Genomic DNA, 24,135 nt, shown 5'->3' on the forward strand with positions numbered 1-24,135 from the left:
AATCACACCATACCCGGTCTTCTACTCAATTTTGCTTCCCCTTAAAAAAAACAAGTTTGAGTATTCTTTGAAATTCATAGTCAATAAATTTTAGACCGGTGCTAACAAATTTCTATAAAATAAATTGACAATTCCGCAAAGAGGAGAAATAATAATCTCGATTACATTTTCAATTTACATCTCTCAAATAAAAGTGTCCAAATAATTTGTACGAATGCCAAAAACATCAATTCTTGTTTTATATATATATATATATTAATGAAGTGTGGCTGAGAAATTATTAAAGTATATAGAAGCGATGTTACCTTGGGAAGTATTGAGGCTAAGAATATATTAGTGTTACGGCTTTCCAAAAAATGTCACTAAATTGAAATTAAAATAATGAAGAAGACAGTAGTTTGGCTTCCACAAACCCTTTTTTTTTCAGATAAATTAGTTATACACCAAGTATGGCTTCTATTATTAAGTGTATGTAACAATAATGAGGACGACCCACGTCAAAATGAATCATTGTCACCACCCAATTGTCAAAAGAAAATATTGTCAATTCATCATCACAATTATTCAATAGCATTATCTATGTTAGAAGGGATGGACGGGGTAGGTAATGCCGTAATGGGTCTTGTGAGGATTGCAGTAATTCATATTCACATTTGACATTTCTACTATGGTGTGTAAAGCAAAAGGACTTCAAATAAACCATATATATGCGCACACATGCGCGGATGTCAATGGTTTGTACACGGTAAGAGTAAAATTGTATACATTTGAACCTCTGACTTCAAAATTTATATTAACTAATTTGATAATGGAATACTATCTTTATATATCGTCATTATGTATTAAATTTTTTTTTTCTCTCCATATGTTTTTGTCATATAGATATGCGTATGGTACTATGACGGTTTTTATACGAGTCACAAGTCATAAACCCAAATTTTTCTTATAGATGATGAAAATTACTCCCTACGCCCACAATTATCTGCATTAAAGGGACTTTTTGCGGACTCCTAGGCAAAACTTTTAGTGGAGTGTAATTAAGTTTGGGGAGGTTTAATTAAGTGGGAACATGGAGGAAAAGAAATGGTCCCACTTATTTTTGTTTTTGGGTGGGTTTAAGTTAGTGGGAAATAGTCCCACTATTCCCCCCTTTTCTCATTTTCGTTGGCCGTAGGAGAGGAGTGTTGTTTCCCTCCTTTTTTTTTTTGGTGTGAAAATTTTAAATTTCACCCAAAATTCCCACTTTCAACCGAATTTCAAATTTCACCAATTTTTCAAATTACAATATTGATTCAAACAAAAGGTGCCTCATATAAAAGGCATAAAGCATTCATTGTTCAATTTCATTACAAACCTAACCCACCATGGGCATTAAATTCATATTCAAGTTTCTTAAAAAAAAACCCATTAATTACATCAATAATTAGTCAAAATATTTACTGCCTACACTGAAATTAGTCCTAAACTAAGGGCAACATTAGGGTTCAGCTTCATCACCACTTCAAAAAACAATAGCAGCCAAAAAACTTCATCACCATCCTTCAAATCTGCAAAAACAGGAAAAAAGGGACACATAACACATGGAAGAATACTTCGATCAGGAGTTTTTTGATATAGAGCAACTGCTAAATGAGGGACCATTTCAGTACAACACAAGTGATGACAGCATGGATGATGAAGCTGAGGGGGACAATAGTGAAGAGGAAAAACAGGCAGAGGCACATGCAACAAGTAGGAAGCAATTAACTGTGCAGCAAAAACGCCAAATGGTTGATGATTTTCTTCTGAACGTGCATGGTGGGGAATTACCGAGAGGGTTTTTGTCACAAATGGCAAGATACTATGGCATTCACAGAAGCACATCACTGAGGGTGTGGTAGTTTGTTAAGAAAAGTATATCACAAGGAAATTGATTGATGTTAGAAGCAAAAAACCGGGGAAAACTAGTCCCAAACCCAGATTGATTTTTGATGAGTTCTTGCAGTCAGTGCCTTTATACAAAAGGACAACATAGAGGAGTTATGCAGCTGCTCTGAAAGTGTCACATGGATTTCTCCATAAGTTGAAGAAAAAGGGCAGATTAAGAACACATACAAGCACCAACCATCCAGCACTCACATAATCACCCTATTCCCCTATTCCAGTGGCTAGACTGAAGTGGGCATTAGGCCATAATCACCCTATTCCAGCAGTTGGAGATCCAACTTTCATGGATATGCAACAGGTTATACACATAGATGAAAAATGGTTCTTTATGCCTTGAAACACGGAAGTTCTACCTCTTACCAAAGGAAGAAAACCCCTACAGATGTCAGTAGTCCAAGAGATACAAGATTAAAGCTATGTTCATGAGGATGATTGATAAGCCCCTTTATGATATCAATGGAAATATGTTGCATGATGGGAAGTATGGAATTTTTCCATTTACTTACCAGCAAAGGGCTAAGAAGAAAAGCAAGAACAGAGATGCAGGGGTCATGGAGACAAAGGCTGTGCAGAGTATGACCAAAGAAGAAATCAGGAAAATGCTGATGAACAACATCATTCTAGCAATACACAGGAAATAGCATCCTAGTCTGTCTAAACACATATTCATTCAATGGGACAATGCAAAGCCACATCAAATTCCAAGGGAAAATGAATTCATTGCATCATGTGCAACTAATGGTTTCAACATTCAAGTGGTGTTTCAACCAACTCAATCTCTAGATCTGAATGTTCTGGACCTTGGTCTATTCAAGGTCATTGAGTCCTTGCAATACCAATCCTTTCCCAATACTCAACAAGTACACATGGATCACTTTGCAAGGAGTAATGAAAAAGATTTTAGAGAAAGAAGGGGGCAATAACTTCAATCCACCTCATATGGGCAAGAAAAGGTTGGACAGCCTAGGTCTTCTTCATGAGTTTTTGGAAGTTGAAAGGGGACACATTGAACAAGCAGTTGACCACCTCAACACTCTTTTTATTCCAACAAATCAAGACAACGCAAACTACATGCAGATGGAGGTTGATACAAACTAGGTACAACAGATGACTATCATTCAATGACAACATAACTTCCACATATAACCAAAGAAGGACTCACCACTGGTTTTTGTCTTAAGTAAGCAACTGGTTTTTGTTCATGCTTATAATGCTTTGGTTATGTGTATTTTGGTAGATAAATTTCCTTATTTTTAGGCAGTCATGTAATAAATGATTAGATTAAGGGACTGTTAACATGTAACTTTTTGAATTGTAATGAATGAATATGAGGATGCAGCTTCAAAATGAATTCCGTCAGAGAGGTTACTTTTGTTTCAGTGAGATGTTGTAGGTTGTTACCTCAACAACAAGTTTAAAAAGGCACTTGTTGGAGCAAAACTAACCTACACATCCAACTCAAAGTGAGTCCCTTCATCATTTAGAATTTGTACACTCACATAACCGTTTATGGGGGACTTATACACAAAGGCACATGCACTGACTTGCAAGAACTACTAGGCAACATTCAAATGGGACTGTACATAAACAACCATCCAACATAACCCATCATTCATTAATCATGTATTCCCTTGGCCATTCCAACACTACAAGCACACACCCAATCCAACACAGACCATCCAACATAATCCAGCATCATATACACAAGCAGACATAAACAAAATCCAGCAGTGTACACAAACAACCATCCAACATAATCCAGCATCATATACACAAGCATACATAACCAAAATCCAGCAGGGAACTCAAACTACCATCTAGCATAATCCAGCAACATATACACAAGCATCCATAAGCAAAATCTAGTAGGGAACTCAAACATCCATCCAACATAATCCAACAGGCTACTTAAAGCCAATGTAACACATCCACCAGCATAAACCTCCAAACACCACAATCAAGCAGCATAATCAAGCAAGAAACAGTTGTAGGAACTCACATGCACACACTTCACATGCTTTTCAACAATGATAAACACCAAAAAATCACACAATAAACAAGGCAAAGCTAAATCGAAACAACTAAAATCAAAATTAGGGTTTAGTAATAGTTACGTTGCAAGATCAATTAGTGGAAGGGAAGTCATGAGGGTATTTGTCCCTTAGATAGGCCATGTAAGCAGGGTCAGTCACTGTAAAAACAGATCTGGCCCTTTTCCTCCCACTGGCGGAGCCACCACTAGCCGGAGCCTTTAGGGACTTAGGGAAGACCACACTCACCACCTCTGGGGAGTCAGTAACCGGCACCACCACTACGGGTGCCTCAGGGACCTCCTTCTTTGCTAGATCTGCGGTCGAACCCTGCTCCTCTTCTTCATCACTCGAAGTGTTCACTCACACAACCTCCTTCTTCGCTAGATATAAGGTCGAACCCTGCTCCTCTTCTTCATCACTCGAAGTGTACTCAACGAGTGCCGCTCCAATTTTTCCATGGGTAAATCTCGGAAATGTAGAAGAGCACCGACGAACTGGTTTCATTATTCCAGTTCCTCGCTGCGCCCTATAGTGAGTAAACGAAGGCTCACTCTTCTTCTCAATGGTCTGGTGTTCAAGGGACTCATTTGGATCTGGGTTGGTACTCATTTTTTCTGGGAGAGATGAAGAAATTGGAGTTAGGGTTTCACAGAGAAATGGGAAGGAGAACAAGGTGCGAACAGGAGAGAGAAGAGGGTTTTTGATGAACTTCTGGAGAATTCTCCAGAAGAAATTGAATTTGGGCTGCATCTTCGAGGGAAATTTAATGCAGTTCATTGAATGTGTTAATTGGGAGATGAGTGAATGTTACGTTGATGAGAGAGGGATGGAGGGGGTTAAATTTTGGTGGGAATCATTAGAGTGAGTTAGATAATTAGGATTTAATTGAGTGTAATTAAAATATATTAAACACAGTTAAAAAATAAAAGTAAGGGTAAGGTGGTCTCTTTACTCTTTAAAATTTACTAAAAGAGGAAAGAAAAAAATTTGTTGCACATAATAGAGAGCACCTATTTATGACAAATGTTGCAGATAATTGTGGGCGGAGGGAGTATATAGAATTACTTTGGTCTTTTATTTATGCAAAATGCCAAAATGCACGACTTCTTTGTGTCGTAGAAGAGGGGATCAATCAACGTGGAAACCAAAATAAAGATACTCTATAGCTCTTGGTAAAAATTAAGTCAATACCAAAGGAAAGATGTTTGTCCAAACAACCCGTGATAAGATATTTGTCCAAACAGTCTTATGTCCGCGTTAGACAAATATGGGTTAATTAATTTCAACCATAAATATCCAAATAAGTATTCACGCATCCGAAAGCCAAAAAAATGTACTATATATTAAAATAGTTTTCTCTCCGTTTCTTAGTGTTTATTTTTACACCCTAATTATTTTCTTCACAAAAAATTTCAATTCTAAAATATTAAAAGAACGGAGAAAGTAGTAATACATATTGGATTTCACCGATTATTAGTTGACACGGTCATGAATTTTCAACCTTTTGTCCATTACTCTTCCCCCTCGACTATTAATGACCACTTCACTATTAACCACCACCCGATCACCACCCTGGCACCCTCACTATACCACCTAACCATTGCCCAACGTCGCAACCTGACCAGTTGCCACCTGCCGACCTCCTCTAGTGCCACCCAAACTAAACCTTCATTTATACCAACACCAACACCTAGGTGTCCACGATGCAGGCCCCACCTAAGCTGGCGCTGCCACCTGCCCACCCCTACCAGTGCTGCGTGTAATTATATTCATTTGATTAAATTATTTATAATTTGTATACACACACAGTCACACACACACACAATTCTATTTCAGGGGAATCGTTTTCCCTCATGATGCGATTGTAAGGTAGCTATCTTTAATACAGAATTAAAGTAGAGTCCTATTTGTTTAGCTTTTTTAACTTCCTGATTGCAAAAGTATTTAAAGTACATTCACCAGGGCTGTGAATAAATTACTACTACAACACACATGCTTGAAACAAATTAACAAAATTAGAATTGTCATGTTCATTAATGTCAATAAAACAGCTAGTATTATTACTACATAATCCTTCCCCTGTGATGAATTTAATGGTCGTAGTTAAATTACCAAATACGAGTACTATTTTACTAAAAATGACTCAGATATTATAAAACGGCTTTGTCATGCATAAAATTACGTAGTATGTCATAACCTTAACTATGAGGAGTACGTAATAAGGACAGCTAGCGTGACGACTATATATATATGATAGAAATGGAAGACATTGAATAATTTTGATTGTCTATTTGTCCACGTCCTGCAAGTAAATCTGGTGCATGCATTTTCCTGAAGTGCGTACAGAAACTTCCATATACAGGCTGCATATCCTACATATATATAGTACTTATTCATAAGTATCTTCTTTCACAATAAAACTCTGCTATGTAAAATGAGTTTGTATTCCATAAAAAGGAGGGTTGGGGTTGTTTGAATTGAATGCTAGGATGGAAGTACAGTTGGGAACGTTTCATTAAATTAAGTAGTTGCTATTATGTACCAATCATGAATGATCATCTCAGACAACCATGCATTATTATTATCATCATATATCGTAGCTGGAGTATCACTATTTGCACCCAATCCTCATTCAATTCTAACTATATGTGTACCCTTGGCTATAATCTAAGAAGTACATACTCCTTTCGTTCCACTAAGATGCATGTTCGTTCTTCAGGAACACAAATTTATTCGATCTACAACTAGAAACATAAAAGAATCTTTGCTCAAGGACGTATATGCACATAGCAGGATGCAAATATGGAAACATTAGAGTTTATTTTTTTTAACAATTTTACATTTCATGATATATAAAATCACCCATTATTATGCTACGTACAGCAGCGCGATTCGTACACTAGCTAAACACCCAAAATCTATTGACAAAAGACCCTAGCTAGCGCAGCTAATGTGTACGGAGTAGAAAAGAGAGTCGTAGACGCATCTCCCTCTAGGAAAAATCATTAAGACGAGACACCCCGAGTAATGACAGAGTTACGAGCATATCAATGATATTATCAACGTCCAGAGTTTAATTTGTGAAATAAACAAATGTTGTAAAATCAAAAGGGCAAATTTAGTTTGTCAAATAAACAAGTTTTGTAAACACGTTGCAAATTTAAACGAATTAAGAGAGAAAATCATACGGTTAGACAGTAGACACATATACATCTATCTATTTTACAAGCTAGAGATCAACGTGTACTCGAACTCCAGAAGGCATGGCATGATTTAGCAAAGTTACTGCGCTTTGCATAAAAAAACTATACTCTTCATAAATAAATCTTCTAAGGTGCGCGCTTTATTCATGATTGCTAGTAAGGAAACTAACTAAAATGGGTTGCATGCACAGCAGGTCAGCATGCAGCACCAGAGCAAAATTAATTCTAATATGTACTTGCATGCCTTGTTGAATCTTCGATTGAGAGGAAACTGGAATGGCAGCTCAGGAATGCCTTTGTATGTCCAAACAGCTACGGACTTACAGAGTACAATGAGAGCACGCTAGGGCCATTGTAATTGATGGTATGCCCATGACTAATTGAATTCAAGAGTATCAGGACTTTTTTAAATTATTATTCGATGCTATTTTGCTAAGCCTTTTGTTTATTGTAATAAGATGCGTACATATGTTCAATTCTTCAAGCCCTAAGATATATTTTTGAACATAAAATATGGGTAATTTCTTTAATCACTATGATATTGTCCTCAATTTCATGTTGATTGAGTTTGTAAATGGAATTACATAACCAATGGGCCTAAACTCAGAGATGAAGGATTTGTAGGGCAAGACTCAAAACTAGAAGCGTATAAGTGTATAACTGATGAATCATTTCACAAACTTTATTCCCAAAAATGTTGGGCATTAAAATGGGCTGGACATGACAAGGATGCAACACGGATGGAAACAAATTTGATTGATAACCTGCCTCTGTACTACTATAGTCCTATCTCATGCAATATAGCCGTAAATCTGTAATATGGAAGCTCCAAATGATAATTACTCCGTGTAATTATAATGCAAAAAAGTGAAACAAGAATGATACTCCTACAAACAATTCCTTGTGCACTGTGGAATAAATGTAAAACGAACGAACAAACAAACAAAACAACCGAAAGGAAATTAACTTTCAGGCTCAAACTCAGCCAAGACCGTTAGACCAAGAGGCAAGAGTTAATGTGCATAAATGAATTACTATTGCATTTGCTGCATAAGAATTTGATACTTTGATCAGAATAAGAAGTGTTACAAATATTAAGATTATATGTAAAACAATATAATTTAAGGAAAGATAAGAGTAGTTGATTAGAAAGCCAAATAAGTCAGTGTCAACTATATATCAAAACACCGATAATTTAAGGAAACCACCATAGCCAAATAAGTCAGTGTCAACCATGACATTGTGGAATCCCAAAGCCACGACATTCTAGGATCCGATTCCTCTTTAGTAAACTTCAAGTCACCCGAGACAGGTGCGAATACCAGAACTGTATTGGAGGAGGAATCCATGTAGTGTTGTTTATCTTGAACACACCATTCGTTCACCCCCTTGATTATATCTTTGAATTCAGACTCCTTGGGATCAAAATTGGCAATGAAAAGCAGGACTTTTTTCCCTTGAAGGTCTCTGAGATGCACATGATGACCTTGTTGGGTAACAAGGTAGTCGTTTTACTCGGAAACAACAATGTCTTCAAACTCAATTTATTAAGCCTGGTAGTCTCCTGTTGGGCAAGGGCTTCAGCAGAGTAGGGATACATATCATGGACAGTTTCCAATGTAATAGCATCAGCTCCTTTGAGGTCCAACAATGATCAACTCATCCCTCGCAAAGAAACCACAACTTCCGGAATGTAGAGTCATTCAACGACGATTTCCACCAAGATGATATCCCTCTACCCTTCAACACAGCATCAACAGAGTCCATGTAATGTTGCGGATCATCCGACAAAGAGATGTAGACCAACACAATCTCCAATTCGCGGTTCTCGGACCGACTCTCTTGATACACCCGATTCACGGTGTCTAACAACTGGCCGTCGAGGTAGAGGTATAGCCCCACAAGCTTATCAGTGAGTTTGGAAACAGAAATGGTGCCGATGGCAGCAATGTTAGAGAGGCAATCAGAGAGTATAAGGCTTAAGAGATCCTCAAGAGGCAAAGGTCTTGCATGAGACATATTGATAAGATAATTATCAAGGGTGAATATCCAGTGTTGAGTAAGGGAAAAGATTCAACTCCATGACGTATGAGAGAACTACAGCAAGAAAATCGTATTGGGATCTAAAATAAGAGAATCTCGTGAAAATTCAAAAGCAGAATCTGTATTTACCGGAGAGGGGAAGACTACTTATCTTTACTTGATCACCGTTTTTGTCAACAAGGAAATCACGGCTGCTGCTCGACAACAATGATACTATGTCCGCCTTTTCGTCACCTTCTAAATTATCATCCATCCTTAAATCCGATATCGATTCCAATTCTGATTCCGAAGATGATGATGACACTGACATTTCTTAAGATGAAGATGACTCTTTTCGAGATTCAAAAGAACCCAATTCTTTATCAAAATTGTTTACCATCTTCAATTCTGATTCCTATTGATTTCCCAAACACCACTCTCACGCTTTTCTTTAGTCGTAGAATTTTGCTTGGACAGTTTTTAAGGGACGAAACGGCTACAACACTTTTTTTTTTTTTTTGAACGGGAGGCTACAACACTCTTTATATGCATAGGGTATTCCTTCAACAACTTTCTTATACTGAATATGAAACTATCAATACAGAAATGGGCCCCAAAAACCAAAATTGTACAAATACAAACACATTATTTCGAAAATTGATTTTGGCACACTCCTATGTGAAAAGAGCATAGAAAACTGTGCTTCCACATTGAAGTGTGCCAAAATCAATTTTGGTGTGCCAAAATCATTTCCCCATTACTGCGTATCGTTTTTTTGGAAAACTGAAACAAAAAGATGTGTAACGTTTTTTTTTTGAAATTTTGTCAGAAAAAATCATATATAACAACTTTTTTGTTGAAAAAAAACTTTTAAATTTTTTTTGGCAACTGAAACCTGATTGTAAAATTTTTTTGTTGAGGAAAACCAAGAACTCCTAATTTACTTTATTAACCTCTAGTTATTTCTTCTAATTACACTTTTAACTCTCATTTAACAATTTAATATTAAATTAATATATAAATTAAAAAAAAGCAAACAAAAACCACCACCATCCTACCACCAACCAGCCACACCCCTTCCCCCTCCCTATCTGAGTCGCCGCCTATAATCCTCACTCTCGGCGACCAACCTCCAATCCACCGCCGCGTTCGCGACCTTGGCTGCTACCTGCTGAGCTCCCCTGCTTCAACCAACCCTCCGCAACAACACATCACACATTATCACAACCTACTTCCTTCGCCAAAAAGTCTCACCACACCAACTTTGATCGCAGCCGTAGCCTCACATCCACTCTATTGGGTGGAATTTTTGGGTTAGGGTTTAGGAAGGTGGTCGCGGCGAGGGTAAAGGAGAAAGGGAGGGGGTCGGTTTGACGGTGGAGGTTGGTCGACTGGGGTGGGGGGTTCTAGGCTGGGGATGGGGATGGGGGAGGAGGCTGCTGCCACAGGAAGGAGAGAAGGAGAGGGTGGCTGGCTGGTGGTGAGGGTGGTTTTCTTTTCTTTTTTTTTTTAAAAAAAAATTATAAATTAACTTAATTATTAATTAGAAGTGATAGTTATGAGTAATTAGAAAAATTAATGGGAAATTAGTGGTTAATTGAGTGATTAGAGATATCAGATTATCCTCAACAAAAAAAATTTACAATCTGGTTTCTAGTTGCCAAAATTTTTTTACAAGATTTTTCCAACAAAAAAGTTTTTATAAACGTTTTTTTCTGACAAATTTCCTTTTTTTTTTGGGAGAGGTTGAGGTTTTTGGGGGATTTAGATGTGTAGTTAGTAAATACAAGTATTTTAAACCTTTATGGGCTTTATCAAATTATACTCCCTCCGTCCCTTATTTACATGCCTACTTCTCATTTTATACGGGAATTAAGAAACTTAAAAGCCATGATTGCGAAGTACAAATATGCATGTGGGGTTAGAGAGAGAAAGAAAAGGTAGTTGGTAATTATTGAAGAGATGGAGAGAGGAAGTGTCGGAAAATAATGTCCAAAAGTACAAAAAAAAATTTAAAAAAATTAATGACAACTCATCAAAAAAAGGGAATATTGTCAAAAAGTACATTCTTAAAATAGAAATAAACATGAAATTTTGAAACCCCAAAAAGAAAAGTAGACATGTAAATAAGGGATAGATGGAGTATAACTGTAATATAAAAATGACGCACAAAATTACATTCCAAAATTTAATTACTATTGTTAAAATTTCCACGAGTATAAATGACCTTAATACCTCCTTAATGTTTAAGTAAATGGATAGAAATTTGAAAAAAGCAGACTACCAAGGAGTATGTACAAGGCAGCATATGCCCATATCAACTGTGCCCATCGCCAACTCTTTCCACAAGAAGTCATCAAGCAAGAGGCAAACCAGTAGAGAGGCGGACTAGCAGATAAAAACCGAGTTGCAACCTGCAAAGAATTAAAGCATTAAAATCAAATTTAGGACTCCAAAATGAAGTTTCTACAGTAGTCATCCTACTCATCCATATTCTACAAAAGATTCTAAACTTAATCCTTTAAAAACGACTATGAGAATAACCATCACCTGAACATGCATGACAAAGAAGGCCGTGGCAGCCATGAAGCTCAAGTGAATAATGTAAGGAATCACACTTGCCGAATAGTATCCAGATTTAACTGAGACCTGATTCTCTTTAGGAAACGCAGATCTTTCAACTGTCACGGACTTTGGTCGTCGCCTCACATTTGTAGGCTCTGTCACATAAAAAACAATGGATTCTGAAGGGGACTCGGTAAAAAAAAAAAAAAAATGCTGAAGCTAAATATGACATACTTCTTCAAGAACTAAACCCAATTCCATGAGATCAAAATAGATATAAAAGACAACAAGTAGACACTTAGTGACTGAAATACAAAAGCAGATATCATTATCACCTTCGTTTGCAGCAGAGTGATTATCATCTTCCACTGGCTCTTCCTCTCTAGAGAAGAGAAAAGAAGCTGCATTGTTTTTCTTTAATGCTGCTCTAAAACCAAGTGAAAAGAAGTTCTCTGGATCAGCTTTCAAGTAAGAAATAATTGAGCAAATTGCCAAAGATAGCACAGGAGATGCGAGCAGAAAATTTGGTAGCTGCTTAAATTGGAAATACTGCAAAAAGCCAACACCCCTGAAACAAGGAACGATTCAAGCAGTTAAGATGGGAAAGACAAACTACACACCTATGACCTTATTAAACTTCTACTATGCAATGACTATAAGGATTCAAACCATGAATCAGTCTCAGTCCTCTCAGATCACATTTTTAAAAATATGAGCACTTTTCAGAAATTTTGAAGCTTAAGGTGAATCCTTAGGCAAAACATAACATGTGTGACCAGCCAAGAAAATCTATAAAAACAGCTCTATAAGTCATGGCATCAAGCTAGTTGTTCAGTAGATCACATACTGATGATGGCCCCATAATATAATAAACAATCTGGAATACAGAAATAAATCCAAAACAATGGAACAACAAAGCATAGGTTGATTGCACTATCAGTGAAAACTGTTGGGAAAGAGAGATTGCATACCAGTAATGACTCTGGATAAAACCATATAACAAAGGAATCTTTGCTTTGCACCAAGGCCTCATTTCATCTGGATTGCGTCCATGGCAGATATTATAATAGCCATAAGCTTGAAATGCAAGGAAGGGAATGAAAACACATATACACCGCAATGCTCCTGCAAAAAGAATCTGTAGAACCAACTGAAAGCAATGAATATAAAACATTATCAGGACATTGCAAAAAACTCTCGAATCCTGCAACAATGAGACATTAGACATGAAGCAAATTAATAGTACTTACATTAGCACGCTTCTTCACATACATGGCATAATAAGACTGGTGCAGGGCCTTAAAACCGTAATATCCACCATTAAGCACTCCATTCGACCTTGCAGAACCAGAGAGCGCAAACAATAGAGCAGGAACATTGTTTACCCCAGACATCAAAAGATGCATACCACCAATTGATAGTAGAGCATACAAGCTTTCCGAATAACTACATATCAGAAAATAAAGTCAGAGAAGATAACATAATCACATAGAAGCATGACTTCTACTCAAAACTAACTAAATATGTAAGTTCTAAATGCTCCATAACATTTGAAACTTAATTAAAGGACAGAAAGCTGTACATTGATGAGTAAAATATCGAAGCTGGATTGAAGCAGAACAAGATAGATGCACACAGAGATGCATTCCGATCCTTTAAAATGACCACCGAAAGCCTAAAAGGAAACAACATGACACATGAGAAACATTACCTGCACAGATATTCCATCTCATTACAAATATGTGAAGAGTTACAAGTCAATCAAGGTGTACAAAGACAAAGAACACTTATAATTCATAATTTGTACTTGTTACTAAATCAAATTAAGTGTCTTACAAACGCGAACCTTGCAAATGGCCAGCCGATAGTATACCTTTACACAGTACTCATAAGCCAAAATGCCCTTGAAGAAGATCAATACAAATTACAATTTACGCCATATTTTGCATCATTGTGGTAATATTAAGCTAAGACTAACATTATCTATATAAGTTTAGCTAACAGTAAAGTTAAATTAATGAAGGGAGAGATACCTGTATAAAGATAGTGCAGCAAAGACAAAGGCAACATTGCTGATCACATAACCAGACAATCCCAGCACAGCTCTATACCCGATTACCGAAATCAACGGCAGGAAAACTATCTTGAAAGCCCAACGGAATACGATTCAGAAATTAAACACAATAATATAGCTTGAAAATAGCCAATCACTTCAATTAAGCATGAAATTGTCAAATTGATCAATTCTTTCATCGATTAAAAATCATCAATCACCAATTGAACTTAAAATTAGGTAATTTTCGAGCTTGAATGTATAGACATTAACGAAATTTCAAAGAAAAGAGAGAGAAATAAGAACCTGAATTAGAAAGTAGGAAAATGAGGATGGGAAAGAGAGGGAAGAAGGCGTAAGACTGCTCGTACTCGTAACCGCATTCAGCAATTCGAACGAAGAAGACTGAATCCCAAACAATGCTTTCTTCAATGGCGGAAGCAATTGAAGGGAATAAAATTGGGGGTTTTGTTGATCGGGAAGAATCAGAAAGGCAATTAGGGTTTATAGATGCAGAAGTATCATAAGGACTGAGAAGAGATCTCCATAAAATAATTAGGGTTAGGAGAAGAATCCTTGATGAAATTGCGTATTTGCAGATTGTTCTTGTGTGATTCATTGGAGCTTCAATTGCAAAAGAGATGCTACTTTTCAAAACTTCATCTTCTTTTGCATTATTCAATCAAATGATTATGGATTAAAGATTTAAGCTTTGGTAATTGGGTAAGTGAAGGTTTGGTAATGGAGCTTCAATCGGAGCTCTAATGGCTACTGGCTGAAAATGGGGAAAGAGGAGAGAGACTTTAGAGTTTAGACAGACAGTAACGACTTTACAACACACTATGCACGTGATTTTACAATTTTACCCCTTAGTAATATGCATTAGGTGTTTGGGTCGGGTAAGTGTGGGTCGGGTCAATTCGGGTAAACGGGTCGGGTTTGGGTCGGGTCAACTCGGGTCGGGTCATTTTGGGTTAATTTCATAATCTTTACGGGTCGGGTTCGGGTTGGGTCAAGCTTGAGTCGGATAACGTCGGGTCATACATCTTTTCGGGTTTGGGTCGGGTTTAGGTTGGGTTAATAACATGTCGGGTTACATTCAGGTCGGGTGAATAATAGGTCGGGTTTAATTCGGGTTTTCACGGGTTAAAACGGGTTAGGGTCATTCTTGGGTTCGAGTCATGTTCGGTTCAAGTCAAGAATTTGCGGGTTATAATCAGGTTGGGTCATTTCCAAGTCGGATCATTCTCGGGTTCAAGTCGAGTTCGGTTCAAGTCGATTATTTTCGGGTTACAATCAGGTCGGGTCATGTTCGGGTTCAAGTCGGGTTCGGTTTAAGTCGATTATTTGCGGGTTACAATCAGGTCGGGTCATGTTCGGGTTCAAGTCGGGTTCTGTTCAAGTCTATTATTTGCGGGTTATAATCAGGTCGGATCATTTCCAAGTCAGGTCATGTTTGGGTTCGAATCTCAAATGTTGGGTTAATCTGGGTATCAGGTTGATTTCAGGTCGGGTCATATCAAGTTCGGTTACATTTTTTGGGTCGGTTTGTTAACAGTTCATGTAATGACATTCACGTTGACTCATTATCAATTACTTCGCTTATTATAAGAGAAATAATTTCAGATAAGTTAAATTCTAATAAGTTTAGATAAGATAGGTTTAGTTTAGATTTTTAGAAGATAAGTTCAAACCCTATTCTAATCTATTCACATTGATTCCACTCATTTTAGGGATAATAATTTAAGTTCATATTCGAGATGACTTATTTAGATAAAATATAGTCAATTCATACAAATTCGGATAAAATAGGTTTAGTTTAGATAAGTTAAAATACAACAATTTTTTTTTTCTAAACTTATTTTATTTGAAATTATCTAAACTTGTTTATTTTTTATAAGTTCATATCCGTGTTCACGTTTTTTTTTAATGGCATTATTCATAACATTTTAAGATTAATTATGCAAATGAATAATAAAATTAGAAAAATAAAAGACCAATAAAAACCTTTTAACAGCTCTTGTTCGGGTCACCACTTTCTCGAGTACAAACAAATCAAGTCATGATTGAGTACAGGTAAATTATGCGAGTCGAATTATCATCGCATTCAATAATTATTCGAAGTTATTATTTTTTTTAACTTTTTTTTATGTGGGTCTCTGATGGGCGTTAGAACGGTCGTACATTCCACACTCAATCAAACACATTTATTAACAAACACCTTACAAACCAAGCATAATGACAAGTAAGAGTTCGGTCCACAAGGAACAGGATATGATTGCCAAAGATCTTTACACTTAAGCTAACTCGAAGTCAATTGGTGAATTGGGGTTCGTCAAGAAGACAAACAAACTATGGTTCTAAATCAATGAATTAAAGATACTAGGGAATGAGATCCACTCAACCAAGGCAAATAGGCAAACGGGGAGTAAAATAGACAAGATATAGCAAGGACTATATGTAAAATCAACCTCATGCAATTAGAAAACAACTCACACTACTAAACTTAGATTCCTCATTAGTTTAGCAATAGATGATACATAATCAAATTACAATAAGTAATGACGTACTCAATTTACACTTCCATGTCAAATTAGGCATATCATACTATCAAGCTCCTTAGTCAAGGGTAGCTAAACCTATCATGAGGAACTAACAAGCAATCTCATGTAATCAATTTAATTGCAATACAAACATCAATGCTTCTCCCACATTTGCATAGTTAACCCAAAAGGTCGAGCTTCACCCAACCCCTAGCAAGAAAACTACTCACAACTCATGTTTATCAACATGCAATCAAGAATTAGGGTTCTAAATACTTCAATAATTGGGGAAAAGTGGTTAACAATTGAAATAACTATCATCCAATAACAAATTACCAAGAACTAAGAAGATTTAAATAACATGCAAATACCAAATAAAATATGAAATTAAAAGGAAGAAGGTTGGAGAAATTACTAATTGAAGCTTCAAATGTTGAATACAAATTACCAAACTTTGAGAATAATTCTTGAATTTCACTAATACAATGATTTGATTTGATGAAAACTAAGCTAAATTAATCCTAAGGAATGTTTCAAACTAAGAGAGGTTTATGAAAACTAGGCTACTGTCCTCCTTCTCCCCCTTTTTAAACGATCTCAAAAGGACCTTAAATAGTCCGTACAAAATTGGCTGAGATCGGGAAAAGGTCCGACCGAACTCAGGGTAGGTTCGGTCGGACTTAGGGTTCGACCACACCTCCTCTTGCACTTCCTTTTCTTGCTTCCTCTCCTTCCCTTTTGCTCCTCTTGCCTTTGTCCATGGCTTCCATACTTGGCCAAGAGGCCTCCCACCGTGCATAGGACCGTCACGGAACCTGCAGAAGATACCAAAGTTCACGAGAGCATGGGGATGATAAAATAATGCATAAAGATTATCGAAATAAGCATTACTTTTCATCAACACAAAAAGAAGCCATAAGAGGATAATGAGGTGGAAAAACCTAAGAAAAATAAGAGGAAAAAGACCTAAATACTACCCCTAAGAGTGACATAAATGTCACTCATCAGTCTCCCTACATCCAAGACAAAATACTTTGATCAATATTAACATAGAGTAATTTTAGCCTTACGAAGTTTCGACATAACGAGTAGCTTAGAATATATATAGCATATATCTTTATTCAGTATCTGATCTACAATAATAAGGATGTATAAAATAACAAGTCGAGTTGATTTCAGGTCAGGTCAATAACAAGTCGGGTTGAATTTGGGACGGGTCCATAACAAGTCGGGTTGATTTCGGGTCGGGTCAGTGACAGATCGGGTCTGGTTAGTGATAGATCGGGTTGAAGTTTGGGTCGGGTTAGTAATAGGTCGGGTTAAATACGGGTCGGGTTAGTAATAGGTCGGGTTAAATACGGGTCGGGTTAGGAATAGGTCGAGTTGAATTCAGGTCGGGTTAAATTCGGGTTTTCACGGGTTAAAACGGGTTTGGGTCAATTTCGGTTTGGGTCGGGTTCGGTTCAAGTCAATATTTTACGGGTCATCTTCGGGTCGGGTCATCTCCGGGTCGGGTCATGTTCGGGTTCGGGTCTCAAATACTCGGGTTAACTCGGGTCTCGGGTTGGTTTCAGGTCGGGTCATATCGGGTTCGGGTCATCATTTTTCCGGGTTTAGACGGATAATCGGGTACGAGTTGGTATTTCGGGTCGGATCAACTTTTGACAGCTCTAGGTGTTTATCTAGCTTGAATGATCTCACATAAGATAACTACCCTCTTAAGTAGTTAACCCAAAAAAAATAAACCAACTACTCTCTATATTCATATCCCTTTAGCCCTTAATCCATCTATGAGAATTGACAAATTGACAAATTCTTTAAATGAAAAGAAATGCATAAGTCGAGGTTGTTTGGTCCAAAATTATACCAAATTAAAGATTGAGAATTTGAAAATGCAAGCTATTGAGACAATAGAAACAATTCTAAAAATATAATTTGTTCTAAAAAAAATTTGAAGGACATTGAAAACTAATTATCTTTTTCAACAAAAAATAACACAAGAATAATTAACTTTTAGTTTAATTAGATAATTATTTGTCGACACTAAAAGTTTTTAGTACCAATAGCAGAAGAGGAATAATAAAGGGAGTAATTAGTGCTCCCTCCGTCCCTTATCTACATGCCTATTTCCCATTTTTCACGGGAATTAAGGAACTTAGAGATCTTTAAAACCCATGATTGGGAAATACAAATAGCATGTGGGGTTAGAGAGTGATAGAGAGAAAGAAAAGGTAGTTGGTAATTATTGAAGAGGTAGAGAGAAAGTGTTGAAAAATGATGCCAAAAGTACAAAAAAAAATTAAAAGAAAATTGATGACAACTCATCGAAAAGAGGGAATATTGTAAAAAAAATAATACATTCTTTAAATAGAAATAGGCATGTAATTTTAAAACCTAAAAAAGAAAAGTAGACATGTAGATAAGAAACGGAGGGAGTATGATTTACTAGTAATTTAAACCTCCTATCTGTGAATCAATTCTCAATCATATCCCACAAACAGTATAAGAGACCATAAACTTGATTACTTGACTATATAGGTTGATCGATCTTTACTAATTATGAGTATTATTTTTTGATTCAAAAGAGGTTAATCAGTAACCAAAGAAAAGAAAGCAACATGAAACGAAGCAAACACTAATTATGAGTATTAGGATGTAAATTATTTATGTACTTGGTAGCATTATGCACATTATGCTCGCAACAGAACTGGAGTCGGTACGTGCTAGGAAAACAAGTTTAGAGGTTCTCTTGAGACAAGAGGAAGACCGTTGAGTGAATTATGAATGGAGAAAATAAAGAACAAAATGTCCAGTGCTTTCTTTCAGAACACAAGCAAATAGCTCAAAGAATCAACATTGTTCTTCATCCCTTCCTTCCAATTTCCAGCTCTCCCATCTGATAACTGCACCCTTTCTCCCAATTTGAAGAACAAATTAGAAGATTCAGAGCCAAACTCAAACTTTCCCAGAAATCGAATTCAAAGTCACTCGCTTTCAGGTAAATGGTAGTGTTATCTTGTTTCATTGCTTACATAGTCACTCTTTCTCTATCTTCCTGCAGCATCCCAACTTTGAACTTGGGTTTTGTTTATTTTAATTAATATCATTAATCCGTATTACATAGGAAAGCTCATACAAAAAGTTCGATTTGAGGGTTAATTGAACCCCCTCTTGGATTGTTTACGCCATTGATTAATGATTTAGAATTCGCATAAAATTGGGTTCCTTCTCCCAACTTTAAACTAGGGTTTTTGCTGAAATAGGTTATCAATTTGGTTGATGTATCTTAAATGAGGTGACTTTAACATTCTGGAGTTTTGGTGATGAAGGTGTTCTTAGCTTGGAATTTGAACCTAGATAAATAGTTTTAGATTCGAGCATTTCGTGATAATGAAAGTGGACTTGATTTGCAGAGTTTTTATTAGGGAGAATAGGAAAAGCTCGTTGATTTCAGTACCAGGAATAGGAGTTACATATGATTTTTGAATGATTGTTAGGTTAATTGCACCTTAGACCTATGTATCGGTTGATTCATCTATTCACATGCCTCGGTGTTGGAACTTCAACACTTTGACATTGGTGCTTGAACTCACCACTTCATTTTGAGTTATGTACAGTATTATAGTTGAGTTTGACAATTTTGCCTGTAATCAATATCTGCTACCGAGGTTGAGCAATCAACGTTTGAGCAATCAACATTGTCATCTATAATTGCATGATAAGTGCCATGTGTTGGTTATGAGGATAACCTTTGGATTTGAATTAAGGTTGATTTCCAACATAATTTGCGGAATTTGTCTTAATTAATTATAAGGGCTTGAGCTTGAGGAATATTTGATAAGCATAAATGAAAAATTAGGCACTTGCTAGAATGTAACGATATCTTTTGAAATTTCTCTGGCTGCAGCTCATGTCCTGGACTACTTAGTTAATTGCTAAAATCTGGAGGGGGGAGGGTGTTTTTGTCTTGATCACTTGCCTGCTGGTCACGCTAGTTGAGTTGAGCCTTTTTTTTTTGGTTATGTGCTATATGAGATACAGTGTAATATTTTCTTTGGTATATGTCTCACATTTGGTATTGTCCATTTTTAGACTGCAGCATGGTCTGTATGCATTGATTTTTCAAAGATTATTAGGGCAAGTTTGAGTGTTGAAAACATGAGTGCAAAAGTTGACACAACCAATGTTGAGGCACAACGTGCTGCTGCAGCTTCTCCATCTACATCATCAGCCACCGGCACAAAAACGTCGATGTTCAAGGGGAAAGCTGGTTTTGTTATACCCAAAAACAAGTTCTCAGGTTCACTAGTTCCCATTTTCAAAGGTGCTAAAAAAACTGAGAGCAATGATGCTGCTATAGATGAAACTAACAGACAACTGCATAGGAAAACTAAGTGGAGCCCTGCTCTTACCCAGGATACTTCTGTTAGGAGGGGAAGAGCTTTAGCGTATCAGGTACCAAATTGGGCTTTCATCAACCCCATGGTTTTCTTCTTACCTTATTGTCAGTCTGGATTTTATGAAAAACAATTGTTAAGATGTTCTTTTTGAACCTCTGCATTTGAATTTTGTTTTTAAAATTTTTGTTTTATTATATTTGGGGATTACGTTTTCATAAAACAAAAAAACATAATGAGCAAAAATCTCAAGATTTAGAGATGGGTCGAAGACAAATATAGCACCAGGCTGTTTGAGGGAAAGGAGTCCAGCTTATGTGCCACAGGGATCGCCATTTCCTCACTTGGTGCTATAAAGTCCATCTCTTCCTTGTGACTGTTCACATAGAAGCTTCCCATTCCAGGTGCCAATAAGTGATAATACTGCCTCTGTGGTGGTACAAATTTTGGGCAGACTCGAGTGGATCAAATCACGCAGCTGCTGAAATCAGGATCATTAGGAAGTGACAGTCAAAATTCAAAGTCAGCAAGAGATGTTCGAGACGGTGAGCTACCTACTATGCAGATTGAGTTCAAGGTACAACTGTAATGTTCATTCCTTATTCTTTTTGTTTTTTTGTTGTGTTTTTGCTGTATCTAATTCACTCTGATCCATTAAACACCCTTGCACATCCTTTTTTGATATAGAAGTTGCAAAGTTTGGAACTTGAGAGACGAGAAGCTATAGGTATGTTGATTGCTTGACCTTCATGTTCAAATATTGTTCAAATTTTTCCTTCTGTTTAAGAAAGCTCATCTTCAGGGGAAATACTGAAGCTGAATCCAAAGTACAAGGCGCCATCTGATTATCAGCCTGTAGTGAGGGAAGCTACAGTTCCTATACCTGTACATCCAAACTTCCTTCTTGACACTTTACTAGACTTCCTTTTATTTTTACGCATGACTTCCTCTCTATTTCCTTAATTGCACCTGTTCTATGTGTACTGAATAGTGAACCCTCTGTTGATAGCAATGTGTAGCAGAAGTCGCTGATAAATTTGTATGTGCATTATAGGTAAAAGCACATCCTGATTACAATTTTCTTGGCCTAGTATATGGCACTGATGGTGAAATTCAGAAAAGATTGGAAAAGGTTAGTTTTGTTGTGTCCCTGCTTTTAACCTTATCTTCTAATTAGCAAATTTGCTCATATACATCTTCTATACAAGTATTAAGTAAGAACAGTATATTTAATGTTTATATATATTTTTTATTTTAATAATTGATAAAATGTAGGAAACTGGAACCAAAATACAAGTTTGTGGCACAAAGCCAGAGACCAAGGAAACGGTAATATTCTCATATACAAGTATACAACATATGGAATCTATCTGCTTTGTACTTGAATTTTTTTACCCCTCAGTTTCTCAATTCTCCTGTCTTATCTTTTTACTGTATTTAGGTTGAAATTACTGCATCTGAAGGGAGTGATCTTATAACATCTTGTGAGGAGGTATATATTCGTATATCTTCGGACACTTATGAGAAAGCTGATGCCGCAGCTTCCTTGATTGAGTTGCTACTTAGCTCAGTACCGGTGAGTTCCTAATTATGACCACTTTGCTTCCAGATTTTATTTATTATAATTATTATTAATTTTCCATTTCATCTATTTTACAAACCTACATTAGATTGCTTGCTCAAGTCATTTTGGCTTTTCAGGTAAAATCTACTGCCTCTACAACTACAGCTTCTGTAACGGGAGATAAAGATAATGGGGGTCAGGACATAGTTACTTCTCATGGAATCAGTGCAGCTGTGGCAAACCAAGAACTGCAATCAGGTGCAGGATCTATACCAACTTCTTCACAAGGCCCTTTTCAACCATTCCCAAGTTCATGGTTGCCAGCAGGTCAATATAACTCACCTTCTGGACTTGCACCTGTTCCCAATTCTATGGCTTTCCAGTTCAATCCCTCACTTCCACGTCCATTATTTGGACCTGGACATCCTGCTCCATATGGATTTGGTTCATCTCACCAGAGTTCTGCAGTTCCGCCCCCTAGGTTACACACATCAACACAAATTATGCCGGGCACATATATGCCTCCTGCTTATTCTGTAGGCCAAACTGGTCCTCCAAGGAATCTTTCTGCTTCTGCATCTCCATTTTCAACTTCCTCTCCTTTAGTAGGTCATCAGCCAACTTTAGCAGGTTCTTCCAGGCACCCGCCTCCTCAACTAGCTGAGGGAGGCATGACTCCTCCATCGACCTCCTCTGGATGGGCAATGCCTTCTGCTTCTGCTCCACAATCTCTTCTTTCTGGTAGCTTTCCTACAATGGGTTCACAAATGCGGTCTTCCTCACCCATGCCTTCTCAGGGCGTTGCACTATCACCACAAACACAACTATTTCATCCATCCACAAATAATGCATTAAGACCAGTGCAAAATTCTCTACCTCCATCCTCTGCACCTCATGCACCAAGTTTTACCCCCCTTAAACATATGGGTCAAATAGCTCCAGGGCTAACACTTCCGGGTTCCAGTGGGTTCACTTTCCAACCTCAACGACCACACGTGGCACCATCGCAGTCTCTCCCTGGACCAGGCTTGCAATTTTCATCTCAAAGACCTACATCAGCACCATTGCCTCCTGCACCACAAGGGCCATCATTCCGTCCAGCATTGCAAAATACGATGCAGCAGCCTGTCAGACAAAACTTCCCAGGTCCACCATTTGGTAATCAGATGGGCCCACATCCTGGCCACTTTGGGCCTCCAAACCCAAATCAACACATGGGTCCCAGACACCTTGGTCCAGTTCCTCAGGCTCCAAATGCCGGTGGTCCTTACCCTCCTAGAGTAGGGCATTCAGCTCAATATCAGCAAAGTTATCCTGCCCCTCCCCTGAGTCGGCCTGGAGGCAATTTTCCTGCAAATATGCGCCCCAGCCCATCTGGCAGACCACAAGTTTATGATCCTTTTTCTCCTACTTCTATCTCTGCTCCTCGGGCTCAGGGAAACAACAATGGGGTTGCCAGAAAGCAGGACTCAGATCCTGAATACGAGGACCTGATGGCATCTGTTGGGGTCAAATAACCACAAATTCTGCACCTACGAGTTCCTGGTTATGCTGCATGGAGTGCTTACAGCTGGAACAAATAAGATGGCTCGTGTAGGATTCTAGATCTGCTTCTTTCTTTCTTTTAGGCACACTTCATCTATAAATGGAGAACTTGTTTAGCGTGTTGATTACAATTGCTTAATTTTCTTGAGACGGCAATCAATCTACATGATGATGTAATACCCAAACAGTTGGCTGAAAGGAATTACTTTAGGCATTTTGGCAGGGTTATCTGATGTTTTCCCCCTTTGTTAATCTATTGGAAAACAGAGTTGGGTTTCATTTGT

General features: G+C 37.4%; 2 protein-coding genes across 5 annotated transcripts; one reads left to right on the forward strand and one right to left on the reverse strand.

Annotated features, from left to right (window-relative positions):
- Positions 1-11,338: 11,338 nt before the first annotated feature.
- LOC110736111 (GPI mannosyltransferase 2-like) lies at positions 11,339-14,617 on the reverse strand. 2 transcript variants are annotated; one of them, XM_021916264.1, is made up of 8 exons: positions 14,109-14,617; positions 13,783-13,888; positions 13,332-13,424; positions 13,000-13,195; positions 12,721-12,887; positions 12,085-12,317; positions 11,735-11,904; positions 11,339-11,598 (listed from the first exon to the last, which is right to left on the reverse strand). In XM_021916264.1, exons 1-8 carry the CDS (start codon positions 14,419-14,421, stop codon positions 11,431-11,433), a joined length of 1,446 nt encoding a protein of 481 aa, XP_021771956.1. In that variant the 5' UTR covers positions 14,422-14,617; the 3' UTR covers positions 11,339-11,430. The 2 variants fall into 2 exon arrangements, with proteins under 2 accessions (XP_021771956.1, XP_021771955.1); XM_021916263.1 differs by having other exon boundaries at positions 12,721-12,899.
- A 4,382-nt stretch (positions 14,618-18,999) lies between these two features.
- Positions 19,000-24,103, forward strand: LOC110736112 (extensin-like). 3 transcript variants are annotated; one of them, XM_021916266.1, is made up of 9 exons: positions 19,000-19,343; positions 20,438-20,800; positions 21,197-21,319; positions 21,433-21,469; positions 21,545-21,627; positions 21,797-21,874; positions 22,018-22,071; positions 22,184-22,318; positions 22,444-24,103. In XM_021916266.1, the coding sequence occupies exons 2-9, from the start codon at positions 20,504-20,506 to the stop codon at positions 23,821-23,823; spliced, it is 2,187 nt and encodes a 728-aa protein (XP_021771958.1). In that variant the 5' UTR covers positions 19,000-19,343; positions 20,438-20,503; the 3' UTR covers positions 23,824-24,103. The 3 variants fall into 3 exon arrangements, with proteins under 3 accessions (XP_021771958.1, XP_021771957.1, XP_021771959.1); XM_021916265.1 differs by having other exon boundaries at positions 19,004-19,343; positions 21,430-21,469; XM_021916267.1 differs by lacking the exon at positions 19,000-19,343 and having other exon boundaries at positions 20,722-20,800; positions 21,147-21,319; positions 21,430-21,469.
- The last annotated feature ends 32 nt before the right edge of the window (positions 24,104-24,135 follow it).

This window comes from Chenopodium quinoa, unplaced genomic scaffold, assembly GCF_001683475.1.
Source record: "Chenopodium quinoa cultivar QQ74 unplaced genomic scaffold, ASM168347v1, whole genome shotgun sequence".
Classification (NCBI taxonomy): Eukaryota; Viridiplantae; Streptophyta; class Magnoliopsida; order Caryophyllales; family Amaranthaceae; genus Chenopodium; species Chenopodium quinoa.

Bases quoted from the DNA above. Each gene is read 5' to 3' on its own strand.
- LOC110736111 (XM_021916263.1), bottom strand. From the start codon at position 14,421: ATGAATCACACAAGAACAATCTGCAAATACGCAATTTCATCAAGGATT. The intron at 13,889-14,108 runs GTTCTTATTTCT...CTTTCAAGATAG, and splicing joins TTTCCTACTTTCTAATTCAG to TTTTCCTGCCGTTGATTTCG. The intron at 13,425-13,782 runs GTATCTCTCCCT...GTTTCCTTTTAG, and splicing joins GCTGCACTATCTTTATACAG to GCTTTCGGTGGTCATTTTAA.
- LOC110736112 (XM_021916265.1), top strand. From the start codon at position 20,504: ATGAGTGCAAAAGTTGACACAACCAATGTTGAGGCACAACGTGCTGCT. The intron at 21,470-21,544 runs GTATGTTGATTG...GCTCATCTTCAG, and splicing joins TGAGAGACGAGAAGCTATAG to GGGAAATACTGAAGCTGAAT. The intron at 21,875-22,017 runs GTTAGTTTTGTT...GATAAAATGTAG, and splicing joins TTCAGAAAAGATTGGAAAAG to GAAACTGGAACCAAAATACA.